The sequence below is a fragment of the Muntiacus reevesi genome, chromosome 12 (assembly GCF_963930625.1).
Source record: "Muntiacus reevesi chromosome 12, mMunRee1.1, whole genome shotgun sequence".
In the NCBI taxonomy this organism is placed as follows: Eukaryota; Metazoa; Chordata; class Mammalia; order Artiodactyla; family Cervidae; genus Muntiacus; species Muntiacus reevesi.
The window spans coordinates 59,111,210-59,135,527 of record NC_089260.1 but is presented as its reverse complement, the minus strand read 5'-3'; the positions used below and the strand labels follow the sequence as shown (position 1 = coordinate 59,135,527).

General features: G+C 42.9%; 1 protein-coding gene across 8 annotated transcripts in view; it reads right to left on the bottom strand.

The window, feature by feature from the left end:
* Nucleotides 1–24,318, bottom strand: part of SPIDR (scaffold protein involved in DNA repair) — a 263,884-nt gene that overhangs the window by 131,457 nt on the left and 108,109 nt on the right. For all 8 annotated transcript variants that reach the window (XM_065903392.1, XM_065903396.1, XM_065903391.1 and 5 more), the window contains one exon: nucleotides 10,031–10,244. In XM_065903392.1, coding sequence (XP_065759464.1) covers nucleotides 10,031–10,244 — 214 coding nt within the window. The remainder of the gene's footprint in view (nucleotides 1–10,030; nucleotides 10,245–24,318) is intronic.

Here is a 24,318-nt window from a genome sequence, read left to right as displayed (position 1 = left end):
AGCACCCAGCAGCACTGGCCTGGAACAGAACAGTTACTCGGCAAGTGTTTGTGGAATTGATGGATGGATACACTTCACATTAGATGAGATTAGATATGCATTTAGAAGTGAATTTTTGTTATAGATAGCTCCTCTCCCTCAAATTTAGCAGACATCTCCATACCAAATGAATGAAAAATAAATTTCAACCAGTAACTTCAGATTTAGACAATTTAACACACGTAAAATATTAAGAACAGAGCCAAGAACTTTAAATGCAACGAATCCTAGTTTTTCTGCTAACTTCTGCCCACTAATATTTAAAGTTTTAAATCATTCTATTAGTTTCAGAAACTTCCAATTATAGATACAAAGAATTCAACACCTCTTTCTGGACCATCCCCCTCAACGCAAGCACCACGATCACTGACATTTCATAGAGCCCACAGCAAGACACCATCCCAGCCTGAGGGCATGGGGTTCGTGTTGGGGGCAAGATTCAGAGGGAACAACGGTAGGTGACTACAACAAAAACAACCTGGTTTCCAAATTCTAATAATAGCCCGTAGAAACACACACATTTAGACACACACCTAACCCTAGAACTTTTAAAGCTATTAGCAAGGCTAATATTCCAACCAACAGCCTCTTTTCCACCCCCACTGCTACATCTAAAAATAAAATAGCACACTACCCAGGCATATTTTGCTTGTTTCAAAGAGGAGCTCAGAAAACCCCCTCATGACTTACTGCAGTGGGATCAGTCCACTGTACACCATGAGTCAGCACTTCTCCACATTTCTGGAAATTCCTTACCAGCGACATGACCTAAAACAGGATGCCAACTTTCCATTTCAATATGTAACAGGAAGTATTCAAACATATTTCACCTAAACTGGGGAACTGTTTTAATGTAACTGCTATGATACAGAAGTAAGAGAATCTACTGAAAGGCACTGTGTAAAAAAAAAGAAAGAACTTTTTTACTTTAACACAGACAAATTGTGATATGTTAAGCCAGGACAATCAATGTGAACAAAGCACTTCAGTGCCTAGAAGACAGGAAAACACAAATTAAGTTTAAACGTAACTCAGTTACTGTCCAATTTTCTGTTGCACACACTACTGCAGAGCTGAACAACTTTTGGGAAATCTGTGTTTATTATATTAAGAGTCTGCTATGTTTTGTTTTGAATACCTGGCTTGGCCAGTAACATAATAGTCAGAAACAACAATGTTAATGCAAATATTTTCAGGAAAAAAAATTTCTGTAGCATATATTTTAATAGAATATACCTCTCCCCTAATTAATGGATTGAAGTTACTACATTAACACATCACAGAGACTTCATGTTTCAGATGTCATGTTTCTGAATATTAACAGATTTTACACAGCCTGTTCATTAACCACAGCACCCAGGCCTCGTGTGCCATCCCCCTCTTTATACTCAAAAAGGTGCTTCTGCAGATAAAATGTCAACTACAAGAAGTTGTTTTTCCAGAATTCTTAAAGAGAGTTTCAAAACTTAAGCTCAATAAGAAGCCAAATAACTCAGCTATTACAGTCATTAATAAATGCATTTAACATTCGTGCAGCATCAGAATGCTAGACATCTGGTTCTAATTTCAATTTTGGCTCAGAATAAAAGTGCCTCCCCCACAATAGTTTGATTATAAACTGTTCTCTTCCTCCTCTTTCTTTTTCTTCTTTGGAAGCTGTTATCCTTCATTCTTGCTGGAAGCCACCTGACCACTGCCAGGAAGAGGAATGCAGAACATTCCCAGGAGCGGCTGTGACGTCAGCCCCGCATTCCAACGCTCTGTGGTCAGGGCTGTCGGGAAAGCCAGCCTCCAGCAAACCCTCCAGTGAGATAACAGCGGAGGCCTGCACTAAATCTCATTAAGAACGCCTTCATGTGATGCTCTAAACATGAACAGTTAAGATGGCAGGGGACTGAGCAAACTTATAAAGTAACATTAATCTTCAAAATACATGTAACACTAATCTTCAAAAATTGTATATGTTTCTTGGGAGAAAAAAATACAAAAAATGATTTAACAACAAAAATCAACACACTGACCTTAGGCTTAGGCATTACTATGTAGATCAGGTAAGATGGACAACAAAATAGGCTGGGTTTCAACCTGCAGAACTTCCTCAATTAAACAACCCCACAACCTGTCTCCAAATCCTCTTATAGGAGGAAGAGATGGAAATCACATTCAAGGACTTCTAAAGCAAGCAGCGGATGCATTTAGAAAGCAGCAGATGTATTTTCTCTGGAAAGAATTATTGCATAGAGATAGAAACTGCAGGTGTAAATATTACAAAAAAAATACAAACATGCACATACTCTTTTTACACACAATTTTCATTTGCAACTTCCTGTGTTTCTTAACTCATTTGCAAATATATTCTTACATATATGCTGTAATTAGCAGCAACCAATATCTAACACAACTGTGAACTGTAGCTTCTGGATAGAGGCATGTGTGCCACACTGTATGTGTGAACACACCCACCTACCACTAGATGTGTGTTGAAAAGAGACAGCACAAGATAAGAAGTCAAGGGATTCAGGTTCTAGTCCTAGTTCTGCCTCCAGAAAAGTAATTACCTTTTCTGAACCTGTTTCCTCATCTGTAAGAATCTAGTTCTATTTATACCACAAGGTTATCTGAAGAGGAAATAAGAAAACAGACATGAAAGTACTCCAAGAGGTTCCTTGATTAGCTTCTGTCTGTTAGGCGTTGTAATATGTCACTACAAAATGCATTTAAGGGATGAAACTGGGAATTTATCACAGTTGCCAAAGTGTCTGTCTGTAACCAGAACTATCCTATAAAAGCCCTAAATCAAAGTAACTCAAACTTTCTGCCTTCTGCATAGCCCAGTACAGAAATCAGACTATCTGGATGCTAGCAATGTGACAGTAAAATACAGAGAAAGAAATACGAAGACTGAGAGACATCTCTCATGGTCACCCACCTCTTAACCTGACCCCTCAGGGAGCCACAGAGAAGGTCAGTATGGCAGAGGATGCCACTGAAATAGGCTCCCGGGTTTCAATGCGGTAAGGAAAAGTGGAGTCACATGCCCAGAAGCAGTCAGGCAGAGCATGCATAAGAACCCAGAGGACCTCAGTTATTAATATGCCCTGAGGTACAGGAATATTTGGTGGAGGATGGCTACTGAGAGATTTGTGGAAAAGCTGAGAATCTGAAGAAACTCCCATTTAACCTCTAGGGTAACTGACAGAGGCCCTGCCTGGTCAAGCACCATAAGGTCGAGGAGTATCCTCTGGGTCCCAGCCTGAGTCAGAAGCAGTCCCAGAGCCCCTGATTCAGAGGGCAGCTGGTCCTTCAGGAAAGAACCCTTCACTGATACACTAACCCTGTCAGTTAACTCTTCCTTCTACTCTTTCCCAAAGCGTTACTTTTGGGGACCACTGTGCACTGAAGAAAGAGAAAACTAGACCTTTCGGGACTCACAGGTCCCTGTCCCTGATGTAATGTTGATCCACGAGGACTCAATACCCCTGTGCTCTACCTGTCAAGTTGAAGGTTTCATGAGTGACAAACACAACTGAAGTCCGTCTTATGATTATCTGCCCAGATCCTGAGTTTGTGGATTGAACATATGCTCAGAAACAGGAAGAACTTCCACATTTACACCTTAATTCATATAATGAGAACGCTGTGATGTGAAGAGTTGAAAAGAAATCCGAAGTTTCTCTCCCCTGCAAACAACAATTAAAGAGAGACAGCATCCTCTGAGGCATCACATCAGAGACTGAGAGAGGCACGCTGCTGACTCTCCTCTCCCCTCCTGTTTGGCATCAGGCCTCCACAGAAGACAGACATCTTTGAGGATGACGGCAGTTACCAAAGATTTTACCAGGAGCAGCCTCTGCTGCAGCTGCAGATCGAGCTGTGAGTTCTGCTGGAGAGAATCAGCACACTGCCTGCCCTGGATGGCAGCTACTGATCTCAGAGCTGAATGTGTATGTGCAGCTGTGTTTCTCTGTCCCAAACAGCAGAGAAAACAGAAAGCTACTTGCTTTCACCTGACTGACGACAGGCTACTTCCACCTGGCTGACATTACATGATGTAAAATCTGGTTCTCGCCATAGCTCAGCCTGCAGGAACCTCATCATCTCACTGCTTCACAGGACAAGATGGCATCATATGGGTAGAATTCATTAACAGGAAATAGAAGGTATCCTAGGACACCCTGGCAATACAAGCCTGTACCACTGGACAGAAGATAAATACTAGAAGAATTCAGAGTAAATTTTGTGCAGCAAATGTGCTATGATGTAGACATGTTAACGTGTTTCCTCCAAAGGGAAAAAAAGTTGCACTCTTCATCTGCTACCACCAAAAAAGAGGCACAAATGTCAGTATCTCTCATTCCACCTTCCTGTGTTCTTCTCTATCTCCTGAGTGATCTAAAAGGTTCAGCATTTAGCGAGGTGAGAGAACGCACTTTATGTGGGCCAGGATACAACAAGGATCTCTGTCCTGGTCTCAGTGACCAATGGAAATGCCTACAGCTGACTGAGATACTTGGAACCAAAGAGAAGAGCAGAAGGACCAAAGGTCTGGGGGGGCTAAGCCATGCTTTAGTCAGTAAATAACTGTTTTCCTTTTGACAGGAAATCCTGGCTTGCTGCTGGCTCCCAGTGGTGACAGGACACCTGACTATATTAGATAACCATGCAACCTTGACAAGGGACATGAGATGGCCATGGACTTATCATGAACTGGGCACTGTCTGATTCAACCAGTGGTAGGGGTGGATACATCCAGGAATACCATGTCTGCAAGTGAAAGCGGTGTATGTAGCATACTAAGGGTGAAGAGCACCTGAAACTAAGTTCCACAAACAGGAAGCTTGTACTCTTGCTTTACCTGCTCCTGCCACACCGGCCATCCTTCCCTCAGCCCACACTTACAGCCTCATAGGAAAGTCTGCATGACAAGTAACCTGAAGAGAAAAAGTCAGGTCTGGTTTTTAGATGGGCTGACGTGACAGGGGGCAGTGGCTGAAAATAAGTGTCTTAGCCGACTCATTGGAAAAGACCCTGATGCTGGGAAAGACTGAGGGCAGGAGGAGAAGGAGACAACAAATGACGAGATGGTTAGATGGCATCATCGACACAACGGACATGAATTTGAGCAAACTCTGGAAGATAGCGAAGGACAGGGATACCTGGTGTGCTGCAGTTCACGGAGTCACAAAGAGTCACACACAACTTAGCAACTGAACCACAAGAAGAATCATGAAACAGCCATCTATTAAGTACAAATCTATTCCTTGAAAGCTGGTTTGATTTCTACATGAAAGGTAGGAAAAGAGTAAAAATCAAAACAAAGTGAAACAACAAAATATACTATCCTGGATAAGTACATTCTACTCAGAGTATGTTTCTGGGATACTTGCCAGGGTATGAGGAGAACAGCAAACTGCACCTATATACCTTTGCTGGACCACCAGTCTACCTTCCTCAATAGCTTTCCCTAATGTAAGGGCTTCGGGTAAAGACAACAGCAACCCAGCTGCCTCTATACACAGGGCAGCATCACAGGAGAATAATACCATGGCTTCCCAGCAATCTTCCAAAGCAGTCTCCCACTTTCCATGGCAACTTCCTCAGGACCTGAAGAGAATCTAAGAATCATCTGCTTCTACAACATGAAGCTGCTTCCCCACAGATCCAAAGTAACTTACATAACTAAGTGTCCGTGACACTGTTAGTAAAAACGGTGATAAACACAATGCAAGCAGATCTGAGAGCCAAGAATTTTGAATGTTATGACCCAGTCAGAGGCTGACCCAACTGCCTGCATCAAACAGCTACACTTAAAATGTATTAATTCTGTTCTCTCACCTGTAGTATGGAAATGACAAATTCTACAGACATCCCACAAAAGAGAGCAGGTAACAAGTTAATTCTGTACTGGACTGGAGTCATAGTTCTTAAATCAATTATTTCTAAAATCCTTAGAATTCTAGATGCAGGAAAAATCAAACAGGCATTTCTATTTTCTGTAACCAGAAAAAAGAAAAGGGTCTGAGGCCAACTTTGGAAAGGAAACAGAGAGTCAGAACTGTTTTTACATTACTGTCTTCTCTAAAGGAGAAAAGTATGCAAAATGATAAGCTAATCTGTTCACAAACATCACAGAAGGTAAGAGCTGACCTTCAACCCAATGAGAAAGTGGTCCAGGGCTCAGAATGACTGAGAGGGTGATGCTGTGACTGGGGTTAGAGAAATCCCTTACGTATTGGCATTCCCACTATTCTAGTCTTTGGATTATTCTTTCAAGATTACATTCCTAAAACAGCTAAGGATGGCATTTTTATTGAGCAAAATTACTGAGAAAGCTATTAATTAACATATATTCATTTTCAACGTTATTTTTAAACTTCCTCAAAATATCCATGAATGTTCCACATAGTTAAAAAAAAAAAAAAGCCTGATACTATTAAAAAAAAAATACTCCATAATATGCTTAAGATTTGTGGTCAAATATATATCCACTTCCCAATCATCAACCAGACTAGTCTGATTTTTCTCTCCTGGTCATTTTTCTCCAGCCATTAAAGGATGGTGATGGAGTCCCTACAGTGTTGCCATGCTGGGCTGAGCAAGAGTATGGCTCCCATGAAAAACAGCTGGAGACCCAGGGATCCTGCTTGTGTGGAAGTACTGTTCCTGTCTGCTTGGCGCTGACTGATCAGGGGAGCACTGCTGTTGAGTGAACACTACCTGTCCTGTAAGCTTGTGGAGAGAGAAGGAAAACTTCTCAAGCATTTTCATGTTAGCTAGGCTAGGAAGATCTAATAACTGAGTGCTTTCACAGCTACAAATACTAGTACAGATATTCCCACTACCATTTCAATTCCTCAAAAATGAGCTGGTTATCTAATCTCAAGATCTTCTGAGAAAACATGGATCCATGGACAGAGGAGTCTGGAGTCTGGTGGGCAACAGTCCATGGGGTCACAAAGAGTTGGACATGTCTGAGCAACTAACACCTTCACTTCACTATGGTCAATATGGTCTTGCAAAGCCAATTTCCACTTCTACCACCAATCATATGAGCCCTGCCCTCAAGAAGCTCACTGTGTAGGGGACAGATAAAAGTGTGACAGAAGGGATTTTCTATTAGATGTGTTGTAACAGAGGCATGTGGAAGGCACAATGTGGCATGTAAGACAGAGCAACCAAGCGTGTCTTGAGTTGGGAAGAAGAGGCAAGGAAAGCATAAAGAGAAGGGGTAGGAGAGGTACAAGTTTTGTCACGTGGACCTGGGGACATGAAAAGTCCTCTAGTAAGAAAGAACCATGCCTACAAAGGTGGGGGTGGCGGGGTGGTGTGTGTGTGTGTGTGTGTGTGGACTCTCAGTGACCACAATAAGCCACAGTCATTTTGAGAACAAGACCATGAAAAAGTCACTCACTTTCTATTCTGACTTTTGTCTTTGTCTCACAGATAATCATTATGTTAAAAATAATGAAAGAAAAAACAACTTAGAAAAATTAGGAAAAACTTCATCATTCTAGCCAGGACATGTGCAGATAAGGCATGTTACACTTCTATGATCTTAACTCCCAGAAGGCAGAAAGCATGATTGTTTCCAACACCTTTCAACTAAGAATAAATCTATACAGAATTATGAGATATTTCCTGGGTTCATGGATGTGATCTAATCTGACAGGTCACGATGTGTCTGTTTATCTGACAGAACTTGTGTGCTACGTTCCAAGAGGGAGACACACCAGGAGAGCAGTACAGCGACGTTGGCCGCGTTTTCTCCATCCAGGAGTTCATGGGCTATGCTCTGTGCTCACTAACAGCCCGCCTCTGGAAGACCATGGCCAGAAAGCAGACACATTTTTAAACAAGGAAACTTTTCTTTTTGCTTTTCCAATCTTTATTTTTATGATAAAGAGTACATGTGGGCCAACTGGGAGGCTGCATTAGACATGAAGCATTCCATTCATTCATTAATGTATAATATTTAACCATAAGCTTAGTGTTGGAACCATAATGTTTCTAACAGGCCTTCACAGCACTTGTGCCCCTGCCAGGAGCTGCCTGTTATGCTGGATCAGAATGACTGATGTGTAGCTTCTCTGAAAGAAATCAACCTTGTTCAAGACAGAAAAAGGGCAGTATCCTCTGACCTCAGTAAGTCTTCCTCTTTCAGAACAAATCCACATGACACTTTATCCCTAGGACTTCACTTAGCTTACCCTAAACGTGTCACCTCAGTAAGCCATGTTGAATTCAATGCTCTGTTACCTAAAATACTCACCAAGGTTACTTCCTAATTCTTCACAGAATTTTCAAAATCACTGTGTGAAGTTAAAGCCTCTGAACCACACAGTTATAATTATGTTTTATGTCATAGAGAAAAACATGTAGAAACAGTCCAGTTCAAAATGGAGTATTTATTATCATTTATCTTCAGTCATTGCAAAAGACCCTGATGCTGGGAGGGATTGGGGGCAGGAGGAGAAGGGGACGACAGAGGATGAGATGGCTGGATGGCATTACCGACTCGATGAACTTGAATTTGAGTAAACTCCAGGAGTTGGTGATGGAGAGGGAGGCCTGGCATGCTGTGATTCACGGGGTCGCAAAGAGTTGGACATGACTGAGCGACTGAATTGAACTGAACTGATCTTCAGTCATCTTGTGGAAAAGCACAGCAGATTATTCCTGCCATGTGAATCAGCAATTATGTACTTACCTTGCAATTACTTAATGAAATATAAACTTGTAACCTGTGTATGATTCTATATGTGTATTATATTGGTCAATTTTAAAATGTATTAGAAATTTAAATAAAGTAATGCAAGTTACCTGTGATATCCTCAGCCTGTTAATTAGAGACTAATGATCACTCACTACAGACACAATGAAAAGATCCCTCCTCTGGGGAAGAAGTTAAACTTAGAGATCTTTACAATGACAATGACAATGTTAGTTACTCAGTCGTGTCTGACTCTTTGTGACACCATTGACTGTAGCCCATGAGGTTCCTCTGTCCATGGAATTCTCCAGGCAAGAATTCTGGAGTAGGCTGCCATTCCCTTCTCAAGGGGGTCTTCCCTACCCAGGGATCAAACCTGGGTCTCCAGCAATGCAGGCAGATTCTTTACCATCTGAGTCAGCTGAATTCAAATCTAAGAATTTATTGATGAATGAAATTTTAAAAATGCCAGTAGGGGTGCTTCCCTGGTGGTCAAGTGGTTAGGAATCCGCCCTGAAATGCAGGGGATACCAGTTCAATCCCTGGTTCAGGAAGATCCCACAGGCTGCTGAGTAACTGAACCTGTGCGCCACAGGTGCTGAAGCCTATGTCCTCTGGAACCACGCACAAGAGAAGCCATCGCGATGAGTCCGTGAGCCACAAGCAGAGAGTAGCCCTCGCTCTCTGCAACTGGAGAATACCCACACAAAGCAGTGAAGATTCAGCACAGCCAAAAATAAATAGGTAAATAATTTAAAAAAAAATACTGCCGATAAAATCAGTATCCCTGAGGCACTTCACTGGTGGTCGGTCCAGCTGTCAAAACCCCATGCTCCCAGTGCAGGGTACGTGTGTTTGATCCCTGGTCAGGGAACTAGATACCATATGATCAAACCCCTATTTCATCTTACATCATGATTTTTACCGCTCCAACAAAATTAGCAAATAAGTATTAAATTAGTGTGTATTATCCTATTGTAACATAATCACTGTTACTAAAATTACATTTCTAAGAAAAATAAAAACAGAAACAGCCAGATTTTATAAAAACATAGCCCTTAAGCAGAAATCTTGATGTGGACCTCCACCCCCACTAAAGTATCAAAAATTTGTTGCCAGAAGTACAAACAAGCCATGAGAGGCAGTTCAGAGCTTCTGTTACATAAAACCTATGTCGAATCCTGGCTCCCTTCCCCTGGCATCATCATATAATAAAATGATAAAAATGTTCCTGATAACAAAGTCTTTTGAGACATACTCACAGTTGGTGACTGCACTCACCAGGGAGGATAGATGTGGACAACATCCTGTGGGCGCCCCCTGAGGCAGTGGGCAGTCTCCTTGGTGAAGAGAACCTTCAGGCTGGCCCCTGTGGCCCCACCCTGACAAGGGCCGTCAGCCGGGAGCTCTGACAACTGCCTACACGTGGCAACGTGGACAGTGCACTCCTCATGCACCTCTAGAATCTTCACAGTTAATACACCAGATTTTGTACCTGGAAGGAGACAAACAAAGGCAAACCCATCATTTCATAAAGCATGTTTTTACTCTAAAACTTGAACCCTTTCAAAAACAACTACAAAGGGAGCATGACCGGGGTCCCCCTTTCTCACGCGCCTCTCCACTTCATTAGCTGCTTTGATTGCCTACTTTGAAACGATGCAATATGACTGACCAGCTGCAAATACTGTAACAATCATACAGATTAAAAGTTGTGGATTTCTGTGGAATAATGGGAGTTAGGGCTCTAGACTGAAGTGGATGGAATTTGATCTGGATTCGATCACCGACTCTCTTATTAAGTTGGCCCAGTTACATAGCATTTCAACACCTCATTTTTCTCATACGTAACATGGAGATCATGCCACCTGCTTTGATTAATATTTTTAAGATTTAAGTAAGATAAATAAAGTTGATGGTGTGCATAGCCTGTAACCATATAGCAGAAATCCCAGATATGCACCCAAGGACTCTGTCACATGCTCCCGGAGAACACGACAAAGCTGCACAACTCACTGTTGTTTGTAAGAGCAGGAAGCCAACCCAGCATCAATCGGTGCCCAGTGGGTAAGCTGTGGGGGCGGACAGAGGAGGCTCCACAGCGGCTACGTGAGCGGACCTGGTCTGTATGTATCAGCTCGGAGAGATCTCAGTAAATAAAAGGGGTAAATGAGCTGTGAGCAGCCTAACACCCTAATGCTATTTCTCTCAAACACAAAGACCAATAAAACATCATTACAGACACAAATGTCAGACAGTTACATAAATATGGACTAGTACAACACAGAGAAAACGTGATAACGGCTGAATCGTGTGAGAAAGGAGTGTGCCTCAGGAAGGAAAGGCAAGCGACTTCAAACTTATCTGCTGTACTGTTATAAAAAGAAGTGAAGCAGAAGAGACAAAAGATTAATGTGCTGTTAATCCTAGTTAGTGGTTACTTATTACTTTTATTACACTCTGCTTTTTAATTAAAAAGTAAATGCATTAAATGAGATAAAACCTAAGTGTCTGGTACGTGTCTTGCTAATAACAGATACTAATACAAGTTTCGTTACCACTTTAGCTAACCAGTTAACTGAAGGTTTTAACGGGGCCAAAGCTGTGGGTATACAGTTTAATTTCGTTTCCATTTCTAAAAAGAAATCTCTAAAAAATTTCTAAAAAAAAAAAAAAAAACCCTTTCACTTTTCTCCGTCATTTTCCCCTCTTCCTCAAATTGTTCCACACTCTTCTCTCTCTGAGTGCCAACAGCAAGCATTCATGTATGAAGTAAGGTCACAGCACCTCCCCGGAGCACAACCGGGAACAAGGATTTCTGAGGTATGCGGCTACCCTGAGGAGGGGGCGCTCCGAGAACAAGCACAATGCTAGGCTGCACTGTGCTAGGTCCCTGTGGGGAGTAAAAACACCCGGAAAGAACAGCACTGCCTGGGAAGGGAAGACAGACTCGGCTCTGCCACTACAGGCGTCTCTAAGCAAAAGGAAGTCCCACCCTCAGCAAGCAAGCAGGAAGAGAAGTCAGCGTATGTGGGGTCACTGTGGGGCACACATTTTTTGCCTGCGCTGGGCAGCAGAGCAGGGGGCGGAGTCAAGTTCACTGGCAGCACAGAGAAAAGCCCTAGGGTTAGTGCTAGCCACAGGCACATTTCTGGATATATTTCAGGAATTATTAAAACGTGTACCCGCACTCAGGGCTCACCCCCAACACTATCCTCTGCCACTGGCAGCAGCTGCTGCCCAGGACTCTGAGGCCTGTGCTCTCCAGTACCCACTGCCCCGCTGGAGTTCAAGGGCCAGCGCCTGCCCAGGCAGCACCGTTCTCCCTCTGGTTACCAGCCACTGTTATGTGCGGCTGATCACAGAGTGACTTAGGTTTTCAATGGTCTGCCTCCAACTCTACAGTCCCTGACAGATTTTACATAAGGCCAGACACTACAGAGGCACGTAAACAGTATTACAGAAGAAATACCTATATATTTGAGTCACACTGCTACTGACTGTAGTTTCTTTGAAGATTTTTATGAGAACTCCTGACAATACCTAATAAATATGAACCCTGATCTGACCATTACCACCGGACGCTTCCCGACTAACAGGTCTGGGAGTGCCCTCTTGGCTGCAAGCGGGGCCTGGGGGGCGGAGGGGGCTGTGAAGCTCCTCCCACAGGCCTGCGGGGAAGCCGAGGTCAGCCTTCTCTGCAGAAAGGAAGCAGGGTAACCTCCCCTTCCTCTGCGGGAGACAGAGCCTGGACAATCCAAGACCAGTTTTGCATTCGATGCAAGTTTCAATTCGAGCACAGGAGATACTGGTTTTACAAATGACCAATTTTGCAACTAGATGGAGGGGAACACAAAAAGGCTATTCTGTGACAGTGGGACAACAGTTTTTCATAAACGCTGCTGCGACTCAGTCGAAGCTTCTATCTATGTTGTCAAGGAAGTGTTTCCTGAATCCCAGCCACAGGCAGAGTTCCTCCCTTCAGAAACCCTCAATTGCCTTATCTACACTTATCTTTCTCATGAGAACCCTCCTTTTAAAATGGAGACGGTTTCGGCTATTGTCTAGAACACGGCAAACATTGAGAGACACACAGAAAGCCTACAGTGCAGGGCCTGGTTTGTTACCCACGCAATAAAGGCGGCCACTGTCATCACAGCACTGTCACAACACTAACTTTCCAAGGCATTTCTAAATCTATTGATGTTCTCCTACCTGATCCACAATAACTCTATGAAATAGGTAAGGAATATACTAATCTCTCATCTTGACCAATAAGAAAAATGAACAAGTCAGCTGCTCACATGACTTCTTCAGGGCAGAGAGGATCACTGGCAGGACTCAGGGGTTAGGGTTAGGTCAGAAAACTGAGTGTTCTCACAAGTCCTAGAAGCAATGTCTTGAGGGTAAATGCCAGTTAAAGACAGGAAACTGAGGATGCTTTTACCCCTATTTTATTATACTAAAACATTGGACTTGTTAAACAAAAAAAAAATTTTTTTAAGTACACCTGGTTGAGAAATGGACTCCAGTGAGGCTTCTCACTGGCAGGACATAGTCAGGATTTCAACACTGGTAAGGAAGAGTGAAATCTGACAGAAACCAAACTCTGAGGAAGAAGTGCTCGAAGACCAAATGGAGGGCACAGACATCAACACAGCAACAAAGTGGTGAAGACATGCAAACAGACAACTCACAGAAGAAATACACCACCAGAGCTGAGCAGATGAAACACTCTGTGTTACAAAGGAAAATAGTTACCTTAAAGGTAAACATTTGTTGAATGAATGCATCAGTAAGTGATTTATTTTTATCACCTAACTGCTCTAAAAAAAGTCTTTCATTTTAAATAAACAAGAGGTCTAAAAACAATCGAGCAAATAATATAAGAACACAATGTATTTTTGATACTTGAATTGATTTATCTGAAATATACAGATGACTAGAGTCCATTTACAATACATGCTAATTCCAATCTTTCTCAGTGGGTTACATTGATGAATTAATATATATATTGTGAGGACAACTTTCAAGAATACCTACATAAAAATACTATGCAAAAAACTAACAAATATTATAAAAGAAAGTACCAAGTGAGGCAAATTGCTGTGCGGGGAGAAATATTGAAATCATCCTTCTATTGAGACAGAAACATCTGTAATTTTTTATTATGAAATACCTTTCATAATGGTTGCATTAACTTTAACTTGTTCCATTTACTTATCCAAATGTTGACCACAGAATAATTTGGGATTTTCCCTATATTATCACTTTTTGTCTTCACAGATATTTATAGGCTAACCTATAAAGAGTCTGGCTTTAAAATACATGTCCTACTATTCTCTGAAATTGGTACTTTTTCTCTTCTTCAGGTCAAATCATCAGCAGGTGCCCATCATGACTTTTTCCTGCAGCTCTCACACCTCATGTACACATAAAAACACACATGCACACATGAAAACACACATGTGCACACACAGGTTGGGGTGGGAGGGCAAGACAGTAGAGCAAATTGGGGGGCTTTAAAGTTCACTTGCTTCCTGTGCAGACAGAGGAGCAGGTGTGTGTGTGATGGGCAAGGGACAGGGGACAATAGTGACATCAAGATATCAGTGTTAGGTTTAGGAAGACTGAGACGCCTCTTAGTTACTACGGCAGCCTGTCCCTAACTGACCTTCTCAGTCTGGTACCTGACTGCTCGGCCCTATCCCAAGGCCGTCCAGAGCTGTCTCTCTCCGCATAAATTTGATGACAGCCATTCCTGTTCTTGAACCCTTCAGGGGCCAACCACTGAGTAACCCAAACAACGGCCCACTCTTTAGAAACGCTTTTGTAACCAGTTACTTCTCCCTGCTCTACCCTCAAGTCCCACAGCTCTCAAGAAGCTTTAAATTATTACTATACTCACAATTTAAGAAAGCACTTCATCACCATCTCCCAGGTGAATGCTATGACCACAGTTGTTTCCCATTCAGTAGTTTATCTCTGTTATGTCATTACTGTAGCTCTTACCAAGATTTTAACACATAAAATGAATAATTTTATCTATTAAATCATTAACTTTGCAAGGGATGCAAAGTAAACTGTAATAAACACTACAGTCCAAAATCAAATCCAAGTGGTATTTGATCTATTCACTTTATTGTACCATTGCTTATTTTCATTAATATATACTGAAAGTTGAATTGTATTTATTTGTACACAACTGTACTATCTTTTCTTTTGAGAGGTTACAACTATGCCTGATTCTACCAATGATCCCAAACACCCAGCAATAGTATAGGCCTGTGAGTGTTCAGTTACTGAGTCTTCAACTTCATTGTTGTTGTTGAGGTTCAGTTGCTAAGCCATGTCCGACTCTTTGCAATCCTATGGGCTGCAACACGCCAGGCTCCTCTGTCTTTCACTATCTCCCGGAGTTTGTTCAATTTCATGTCCACTGAGTCAGTGATGCCATCCAAGCATCTCATCCTCTGCTGCCCCCTTCTCCTTTTGCCTTCGATCTTTCCCAGCATCAGGGTCTTTTCCAATGAGTTGGCTCTTGCCATTAGGTGGCCAAAAGATCGGAGCTTCAGCTTTAGCATCAGTCTTTCCAATGAATATTCAGGGTTGATTTCCTTTAGGATTGACTGGTTTGATCTCCTGGCAGTTCAAGGGACTCTCAAGATCCATCTTCAGCACAACTGGAAAGCATTAAATCTTAGGTGCTCAGTCTTCTTTACAGTCCAACTCACATCCGTACATGACTACTGGAAAAACGATTGCTTTGACTAGATGGACCTTTGTCAGCAAAGTAATGCTTTTTAATATGCTGTCTAGATTGGTCATAGTTTTTCTTCCAAGGAGCAAGTGTCTTTTAATTTTGTGGCTACACTCACTGTCCTCAGTGATTTTGGAGCCCAAGAAAATAAAATCTGTCACTGCTTTCACTTTTTCCTCTTCTATTTGTCATGAAGTGTTGGAACCGGATGCCAGGATCCTAAAGCTTTCTTAACACTGAGTTTCAAGCCAGCTTTTTCCCTCTCCTCTTTTACCCTTATCAAGAGGCTCTTTAGTTCCTCTTTACCTTCTACCATTAGAGTGGTGTCATCTGCATACCCGAGGCTATTGATATGTTTCCAGGCAATCTTGATTCCAACTTGTGATTCATCCAGCTCCACATTTTTTATGATGTACTCTGCATATAAGTTAAGAGACGTCACTCTGCAGAGTGACAATATACAACCTTGTCATACTCTTTTCCCAATTTTGAACCAGTCGCTTGTTCCATGTCCAGTTCTAACTGTTGCTTCTTTACCTGTATACAGGTTTCTCAGGAGACAGGTAAGGTGGTCTGGTACTCCCAAGTGCATTATTTTATTATTACTAGTGCTTGGCACATCAAAATTTTAGTTTCTAAGCAATTGTTGTAAGCTGCCATCAGATTCATTTCACAGAAAATTTCACAATAAAATTCATAAAGCTCTAACCAGGAGGTCTAGATTACAATACCTAAAAACTAAATTCTGAGGACATTTACATCTTTATCCTGTAAAAGCACAATTATTCTTTGTAGAACTTATGCTCTCCCATAAAATTTTAAGTCATCTGGCAATGATGAACAGACACATTTCTTAACCACAACTGCTTACTGAACTGTAAACAATTATGCTTTCACTTCTCGATTCTACTTTTTTTTTTGTTTTGGCCTTTTCACCCAGTTTAAAATATTCTCTTCCAAAAGCCACAATAATTCTAAGCATGAAACAGAAATCTGAAACCCAAGTCTTAAAAAGAAAAAAAAAAAAACAACAGACAAGACAACATGGCCTGAGAGACTGTAATGCTCATCATAGACCCCAGCAATGAGAACAATGGAGATAGCATGTCAGCTCCCGGGGATCACAGAGACACAGTGTGGCCACCAGCTGTATCAGAGGACCTGTTCTCCTGGATAGCCTGAACTGTTCTGGAAAGGGTAAATGGGCAATGGAAGGTCTCATCTTTTAAGAAATTCAAGTAAGGAAAAAGCTCCAGGAAAGCAACAGACCCCTCAGCAAAGTTCGTACAAAACCAAGGAAGAAGGAGTACTCTGGAATGCACACCTGTATCCCTGTAAATCCACATGTGGAAGCCCTAACCCCACGCTGTGGCTATATTTGGAGACAAACCTCCAAGACAGTAATTAAGGTTGAAAGAGGTCGTGGGGGGGAGGGGCTGATGTGACAAGATTAGTGAGGGTCCTTGGGAGAACAGAGCCACAGTTTCCTGTATCTCTCTGCCAAGCAGAGAGGAAAGGCCATGTGAGCACATGTCCAGATAGCTGCCCTCTCCAAGCCACGAAGACAGCTCTCACTAGAAACTGACCATGGTGGCACCTCAATCCCGAACTTCCAGCCTCTAGAACAGTGAGAAAATAAATGTCTGCTGTTTAAATCCTGCAGTCTGCGGCATTTTGTACAGCAGCCAAAGCCGAGTAAGACAGATTTCGGTACCATGAAGTGGGCTGCTGTCATAAGTATCTGAAAAGGTGGATGCAGCTTTGTAACTGGACAGTGGGCAGAGACTGGATAAGATACATACTAGGAATATAGATGTTAAAGGTGATTCTGGTGAGGTATCAAGCAGACATGAGGAACAAGTCAAGGATAGTGGAAGACAGGTAACTGCTATGGACCAAATGTTTCTGTCCCCACAAAATCTTTATATTGAGGTCCCTAATTTGATGGTAGTTGGAGGAGCAGCTTTGAGAGGTGATTATGCCAAGACAGAGCCCTCAAGAATGGGGTCAGCACCTATGTAAGAGACACAGCGAGGCTCTGCCTCCTCGCCTGTGAGCACATAGCAGACGGCAGAAAGAAGCAAACCTTGAAGATCTGTAAAATTCTCACTCTGTCCATATTGCAAAACAACAAAAAAGTATACTGGGCAGAGGATACCAAAGATGTAGCTAAACGATCACTCAGTAAAGAGATTTTTTGAGCACAGACACTACCAGTCTGAATCAAAGGAGACAAAGATCACAGGAAACGAAAAAAGGCTGCAAGGCTTCTTCGCAGGGCAGAAAAGTTAGCCTACAAATATGTGTCACCCTTCAAAAAAGGGAATGATGACCCTAAAGGTCGCCCAGAGATCCTAAGGGCTGCCACTCTCACCACAAGGCTGGGGCGGGGCTGGTATTCCCTTCTTTGCTTCCAAGGGCAGGGCTGTGTCTTGGGTTTGTGGGGAGAAGATGCCCTTCTCTGCCCCAGGGGTGGTGTCTTTGCAGAGAGCCTTCGGTGAGAGGCCCAACAGAGCCGTGGGGGTGACACTGTCCTCCAGTGGGCCTGGATGGCAGAACACTGAACCAAAGAGGAACTTCCTTGACCTTTAAAATTAATAGAATGACCCTTCGTAGTTTCTGGACTTGCCTGGGACTTATCATTGCATTCTTCCTTCCTGTTTCTTCCTGTGGGAAGGCAAAGTCTGTCCTATACCTGACTGCACTGTATCCAGAAGCACATTACGGTCTGGTTTCACAGGCTCGCAGCTTTTGAGGAATTCTGTCTCAGGCTGGAATCAGACCTTGAGTCTCACCTACATCTGATTCAGACATCTAGACAAAACTCTAGACTACAGAGCCGACGTTGGAAAGACTTAAGGGTTTGGGGGCTGCTGGGATAGAATGAATGCATACTGAATGTGAGAAGGACATGAACTGTTGAAGGCTGGGGCAGAATATTTGAGACTGAATGCTTCGGTCCCTCAAAATTCATATACTGAAGCCCCCTCATCTCCCACTGTGGATATAGTTAGAGACGGGGCCTCTAAGGAAGGGTCTAAACTTAAATGAGGTCATAAGGATTGGGGTACTAATTTTAAAGGAAATGGTGGAAATGTAAATGTATACAGACACTATAGATAGCAGTATGGAGATTCCTTTAAAAAAAAAAAAACCACTAGGAATAAAACTACCATATGACCCAGCAATCCCACTACTGTACATATATCCTGAGAAAACCACAGTTCCAAAAGACATATGCACCCCAGTGTTTATTGCAGCACTAGTTACAATAGCCAGGACACGGAAGCAACCTAGATGTCCCCTGACAGCTGAATGGATAAAGATATGCTACATATATACCATGGAATATTACTCGGCCATTAAAAAAGTATGAATTTGAGTAAGTTGTAGTGAGGGGGATGAAGCTAGAGCCTGTTATACGGAGTGAAGTCAGAAAGAGAAAAACAAATATTGCTTATACGTATATATGCATTAGCACATGTATGGAATCTAGAAAAACAGTACTGATGAACCTATTTGCAGGGAAGGAATGGAGACGCAGATGTAGAGAACAGACTTGTGGACACAGTGGGGAAAGGAGAGCGTGGGATGAATTGAGCGAGTAGCACTGACATATATACACTACCACGTGAAAAGCAGACAGCTGGTGAGAAGCTGCTGTCTAACACAGGGAGCTCAGCCTGGCGCTCTGCAATGACCTAGAGGGGTCAGATGAGGGAAGGGGAGGGAGGCTCAAGAAGGAAGGGATATGTGTATAATTACGACTGATTTGCATTACTGAATAGCAGAAACCATCCCAACATTGCTAAGCAACTTCCTCAAAATAAAAAAATTTTTAAAATCACACTGAAAACAACTTTTAAAAGGTCATAGGGCTGTTAAATATCTCTTTTATATATATTTAACATCAGCTATAAAGCAAACAAATGTCTTGAGAAAAATTTTAGGAACCCAACTACAATACAGAAAATTACTACTTCTGGATAGTTATTAACTAGCAGAGTCTTCTAGAAATCAGGGCTCACATCCACCTTCTCTAAGCCATCCTGAGGGAGGCTAGAGTGTGTGTGCATCTGAGCAAAGTGCACACTCACTGTCAGTCCAACATGCTGAAAACCCTGCAGCAGAAAGAACTAAAGACACATGTACAGACGTGTGGACAGAATCCAGGGTGTCCCTCAGGCCCTGGTACTCTTGGTACTTACTCCAACAGCAACCCTAATCCCCTCCCACTCTCTGAGAACTACTCATAAAGGATATTCTAGTGAAGAGCTTCTAATCCATCAGTTAAGCCACTTTAAATTGGGTCAAAATAGGCAAGCTTCCCAGGTGGTAGAGCGGTAAAGAATCTACCCACCATTGCAGGAGACACAAGAGATGTGGGTTCGATCCCTGGGTTGGGAAGAACCCCTAGAGAAGGAAATGGCAACCCACTTCAGTATTCCTGCCTGGCAAAGTCCATAGACAAGAGCCTGGTGGACAACAGTTCACAGGGTCACAAAAGAGTTGGACATGACTGAGCACACACACAGGCAGTGTACGTTCCAGCAGGAATTACAGTGAATTCACAACTACTATAGAAAAGCAGGTATTTTGGTCTTGGGTGCTATCCCCTTTCCAAGGACATTGTAATAGACCCTAAGAGGGAGGAGAGGGAAAAGGAGAGAAATCAGCTGAAGGATTAAAATGAGATGATATCAAAAAAGTTTATCATTTCTCAAGGGGCATGCATGGACGGACCAGAGAGTACAATCACCAGAGAGTTTGCGGGGAAGCACTCGGAGTATGACTTCACGCAGGGACAGTGGACAGTGGCAACACAAGATCTCAAGGAGAGATCACCAAAGGTTTGGCTAAGACAAATTTTCTCAGGAAAGAAAGAGGCACAGATCAAGTGACCTGCACGGGCCTTCAGCTCCAGCAGAGCTAGGACCATTTCTGCACTCTGGTGTCATAGAAAAATTTAAAATTTACCATTGACACCATTTATTTACTTCATAAACACTTGCTGAGTCCCCAGGCACAGCTCAGGGTCGGGGCTGGCCCTGCACATCCTTGTGGCACTTTGCAGAGCTAGGATTTACCTTTACTTGGTGTAACTACTGAACAACAGGACGCCAGCAGTGTAACTACCAACAGAGAAGAGTGTACTGGGCCCAGTGGTCAAATGGCTATCATGAAAGCCACAGCAGGTGCAGGGCGGCTGTGACCGACACAGGGTGGTACCTGTGTGAGAAATAACTAGTTGGGTGGGCCGAGCCCCGGACTAAGAAAGCTCACACCACAGGCTCTGATGGTGAGGGACACTTACTCCAACATAAAAGGCAGTCTGTGGACATGTTTTTAAAGCAGACAAGTGACAGCAGATTTGCCTCTTAGGATAATGACCCCGACAGGCTGAAAATGAGGCCAGACAGGTGTTGGGAGGCCAGGCAGGGGCTGACACAGTAATCCAGGCACAAGGGGACAGGGGGCCTGAGCTCGTGGCTGATGGGATCACTGAAGAGGTCTGACCTGAGAGAGAGTTGTGAGGTAGAATCACCAGCACTTTGAGACTTGATGGGTCGAAAACATGTACAAGAGAGACCATGGGGAGAGAAAAAAAGAGACAGCCTGGGGAAGACACTCGGTGTGTGGGCCAGGGCAGCGGGTGGCAGGTACGCTGGTCGGCTGGGTCTGCAGGCACTGAGGTGCTGGTGGTGCTGGCGCTGGGCCAGGACAGTTTCCAGACTGCCCAGCAGTCCTGGGAGTGGGGGGGGTTGGCGTGGAGATCCTAGATTATCCAGGAAGGGGACGCAGGACAGAAGAGGTTAAGGCAGAAGCCTGACGAACATCTGCTGAAGCTGCACAGAGGAGTCACAAAGGAGGCAAGTGTACACGGGAGGAGGCAGACCAGGAGGGCGCGTGTCCTTGAAGTGAGGGCGACCAGCTGTGAAGGCCGAATGAACACAGCTCTGAGGAATGACCACTTCCCCATGCTGGTGCAGATGGAGCAGCGTCACAGGAGATGGAGGCGGTGTGCTCAAGTGGCTACCCTCGCAAATCGCTGTCACAGTACAAAGGCAGCTTCCAATTTGTTTTCCAAACTTTATAAGGCATTTTACTAATCCAAGAACTTACTTATTCTGCACACAGGCTGAAAAGTTTCCTATTTTGTAACAGAATGTGTTCGGAAAGCTTAGGAGCACTGTGTGATAAGCAGCCACCCACTCTAAGACCACCTTCCTTGCAGCAACACTTATGGGGCACAGCTGGGGAGCAGGCCACCAAGTCGGTCAGCGCACTCTCCTTCCTCACCATCTTCCGGGGAGATAAGGGCAGTCAAGCCTGGACTCCCACTTTCAAGCAGGCTCCTTCAGGCACCAAGGTCCCAAGTGGAAATTACAACCTCGCTGAAAGTAAAAATGAGCTGAAGGAGTTTGGAAAGATAGACTGGTGAAAAGGTTACGATGACACACTCAAGATTTCACATCAGGACAAAGGCCGACACGATACTGAACTAGGCTGGAGGGTAAAACGACAATTGCTTGAGCAAGCCAAAGGGAATGTTGCCTTGCCAATATCAACGCTTTTCTAAAGGTCAAAACTAGCATTTTGAACATACAGATAATTTTTGTCATTAATGAGGTCCCAATTTAACTCTAGGAATGAATTTTTATTCATTGAGCCACATGTAGAATTCAACAGCAAATATGTGTTACGCACTATATAATTCATTTAGAAGGGACTAACTGTGCAGGTTTATTTTTGGATAATTGACAAAAGAAAACAGAAATAAAGATTCTTTTAAACCTCAGATCTATGAGAAAAGAACCTGTAGAATTACTGTTTTTCTTTCATGTAAAAAGAAATGGAGAAAGCACAGATTAAATAAATTTACAGGAAATATGAAAGCATCATTTAATTCTGTTGTGCCACCAAATCTCATTACATAGGTTTTTAGGTGGAAAAACTCACAAAAGATAAAAAATAGACGTGGTATAAACAGCTAAGGGGTGACACACATTAGTTGGAGAGTTGAGTTTGGTGTCAGTATCCCTTCCTTTATGTCTCAGGTCCCATCAATATTTTATGAACTCTTTACTACTAACTTATACTTACAATGATCACTGGAAATTACAGTCATTTGGGACATGAAGTCACAGTTCTAACAGTGGGTAAACTAGTATCATAGTTTATTTCCTGACTAATAACTCAAAGAGTATTAATGTGAGTTCCTCTTGCCCATGAATAAAAAGAGCAATATTAAATACCACTGCCATACCTAAATGTGGGTTTGGATATAAAAAGGGGAAAAAATAAAGCTTAGACACTAATCGGCTTTCTGGTTTTATTGGTGAGAGGGAAGCTAGAAATACTCCAGAGGCAGCTCCCTTGACTCCAGAGAAAAGCAGAAGTTAAGAAAAAGAACTGCAGCTAGACCTCCTTAGCACCCTGGACCTGACCCACACTGAGCAGGTCACAGGCAGGGTCCCTTCACTTGAAGCAAAGGGTAAATAAGTAAGATAGACCAAGGAGTTCAAGAAAACATTTTAAATGAGTTTAAGACTTGGAACTAGGAAACTGCAACCTGTTTCAAGCCATGTCATTCTCATTCCATAAATCTGAACAAACATGTAGTGTTTTTAAACTTGTCATATTATGTCAAAAATCCCATATCCTCACAGAAACTAAAAATTTAACAGGCACAATACTGCCAAAAATCAAACAAATTAAATAAACAGCCAACCACATGCCTCTCTTTCCTAGCTTTAAACTCTCAATATTAGAATACTTAGACCAAGTTATATGTATTGTCTATCAAGTATTTTTTTCAAGTAATTGAAGGATCTTAGGTTACCAACTAACTAGGTTTGGCAGAAATAATCAACCATTTACTAACACCAAGACACTTTTTATTTATGAGAAAATACTGCAATGAAGAAATTAAGAAGGACATGGCAACCTACTCCAGCATTCTTGTCTGGAGAATCCTCAAGGACAGAGGAGCCTGGCAGGCTGCAGTCTAGGGGTTGCAGACAGTAGGACACTGCTGAGCGACTAAGCACAGCACAGCACAAGGAGACACCTATCTGCACAAAATTCCTGGTTCTTCGGGTTCACATCACTGTCACTGCATAGAAAATGCTGGCCCTGTCATTCCTTCTTCCTCTCTTGACCACTCAAGTGGGGAGTCTTGAACACGACCCTGTTTCAGGGGCCTCCCTAGTCTTAGAGGGGTCCCTAGGAAGCAGTGAGAAAGAGACAGGGGCCAGACTTCTGGCTTCTCGCTCCAGCAGGGCCGAGGGAGCCCCACTCCACAGGAGCCACTACTCTGGAAGCTTCCGAGGCCTCAGGAGCACAGCAGAGGGCGAGGAGGGCTCCAGGAGCAGTACCCAGGGACCCGCTGTGCCCCTGGAGATGAAACTTCTGAGTGCTCACAGCTAATGATGCTCAAGGACAATGAGCATCTTGTTACTCTGTATTGAAACAACTGCCTCACTGGGAAAATCAGCCTCATTTTTAAAAATATTTTTTAATTGGAGGATAATTGCTTTACAATGTTGTGATGGTTTCTGCCGTACAACGCAAATAAGCCATAATTATATATATATATATATTTCCTCTCCCTCTCTCCCCCTATCCCACCCCTCTAAGTTGTCACAGAGCACTAGGCTGGGCTTCCTGTATTATCCAGCAGCTTCCCATTAAGCTCTCTGTTTTGTACATGGTAGTGTATATATGTCAATGCTACTTTCTCAATTCATACTTCCCTTTTTTTCCCCACGATATATCCACAAGTATATTCTCTTTTCCTCCATTTTCC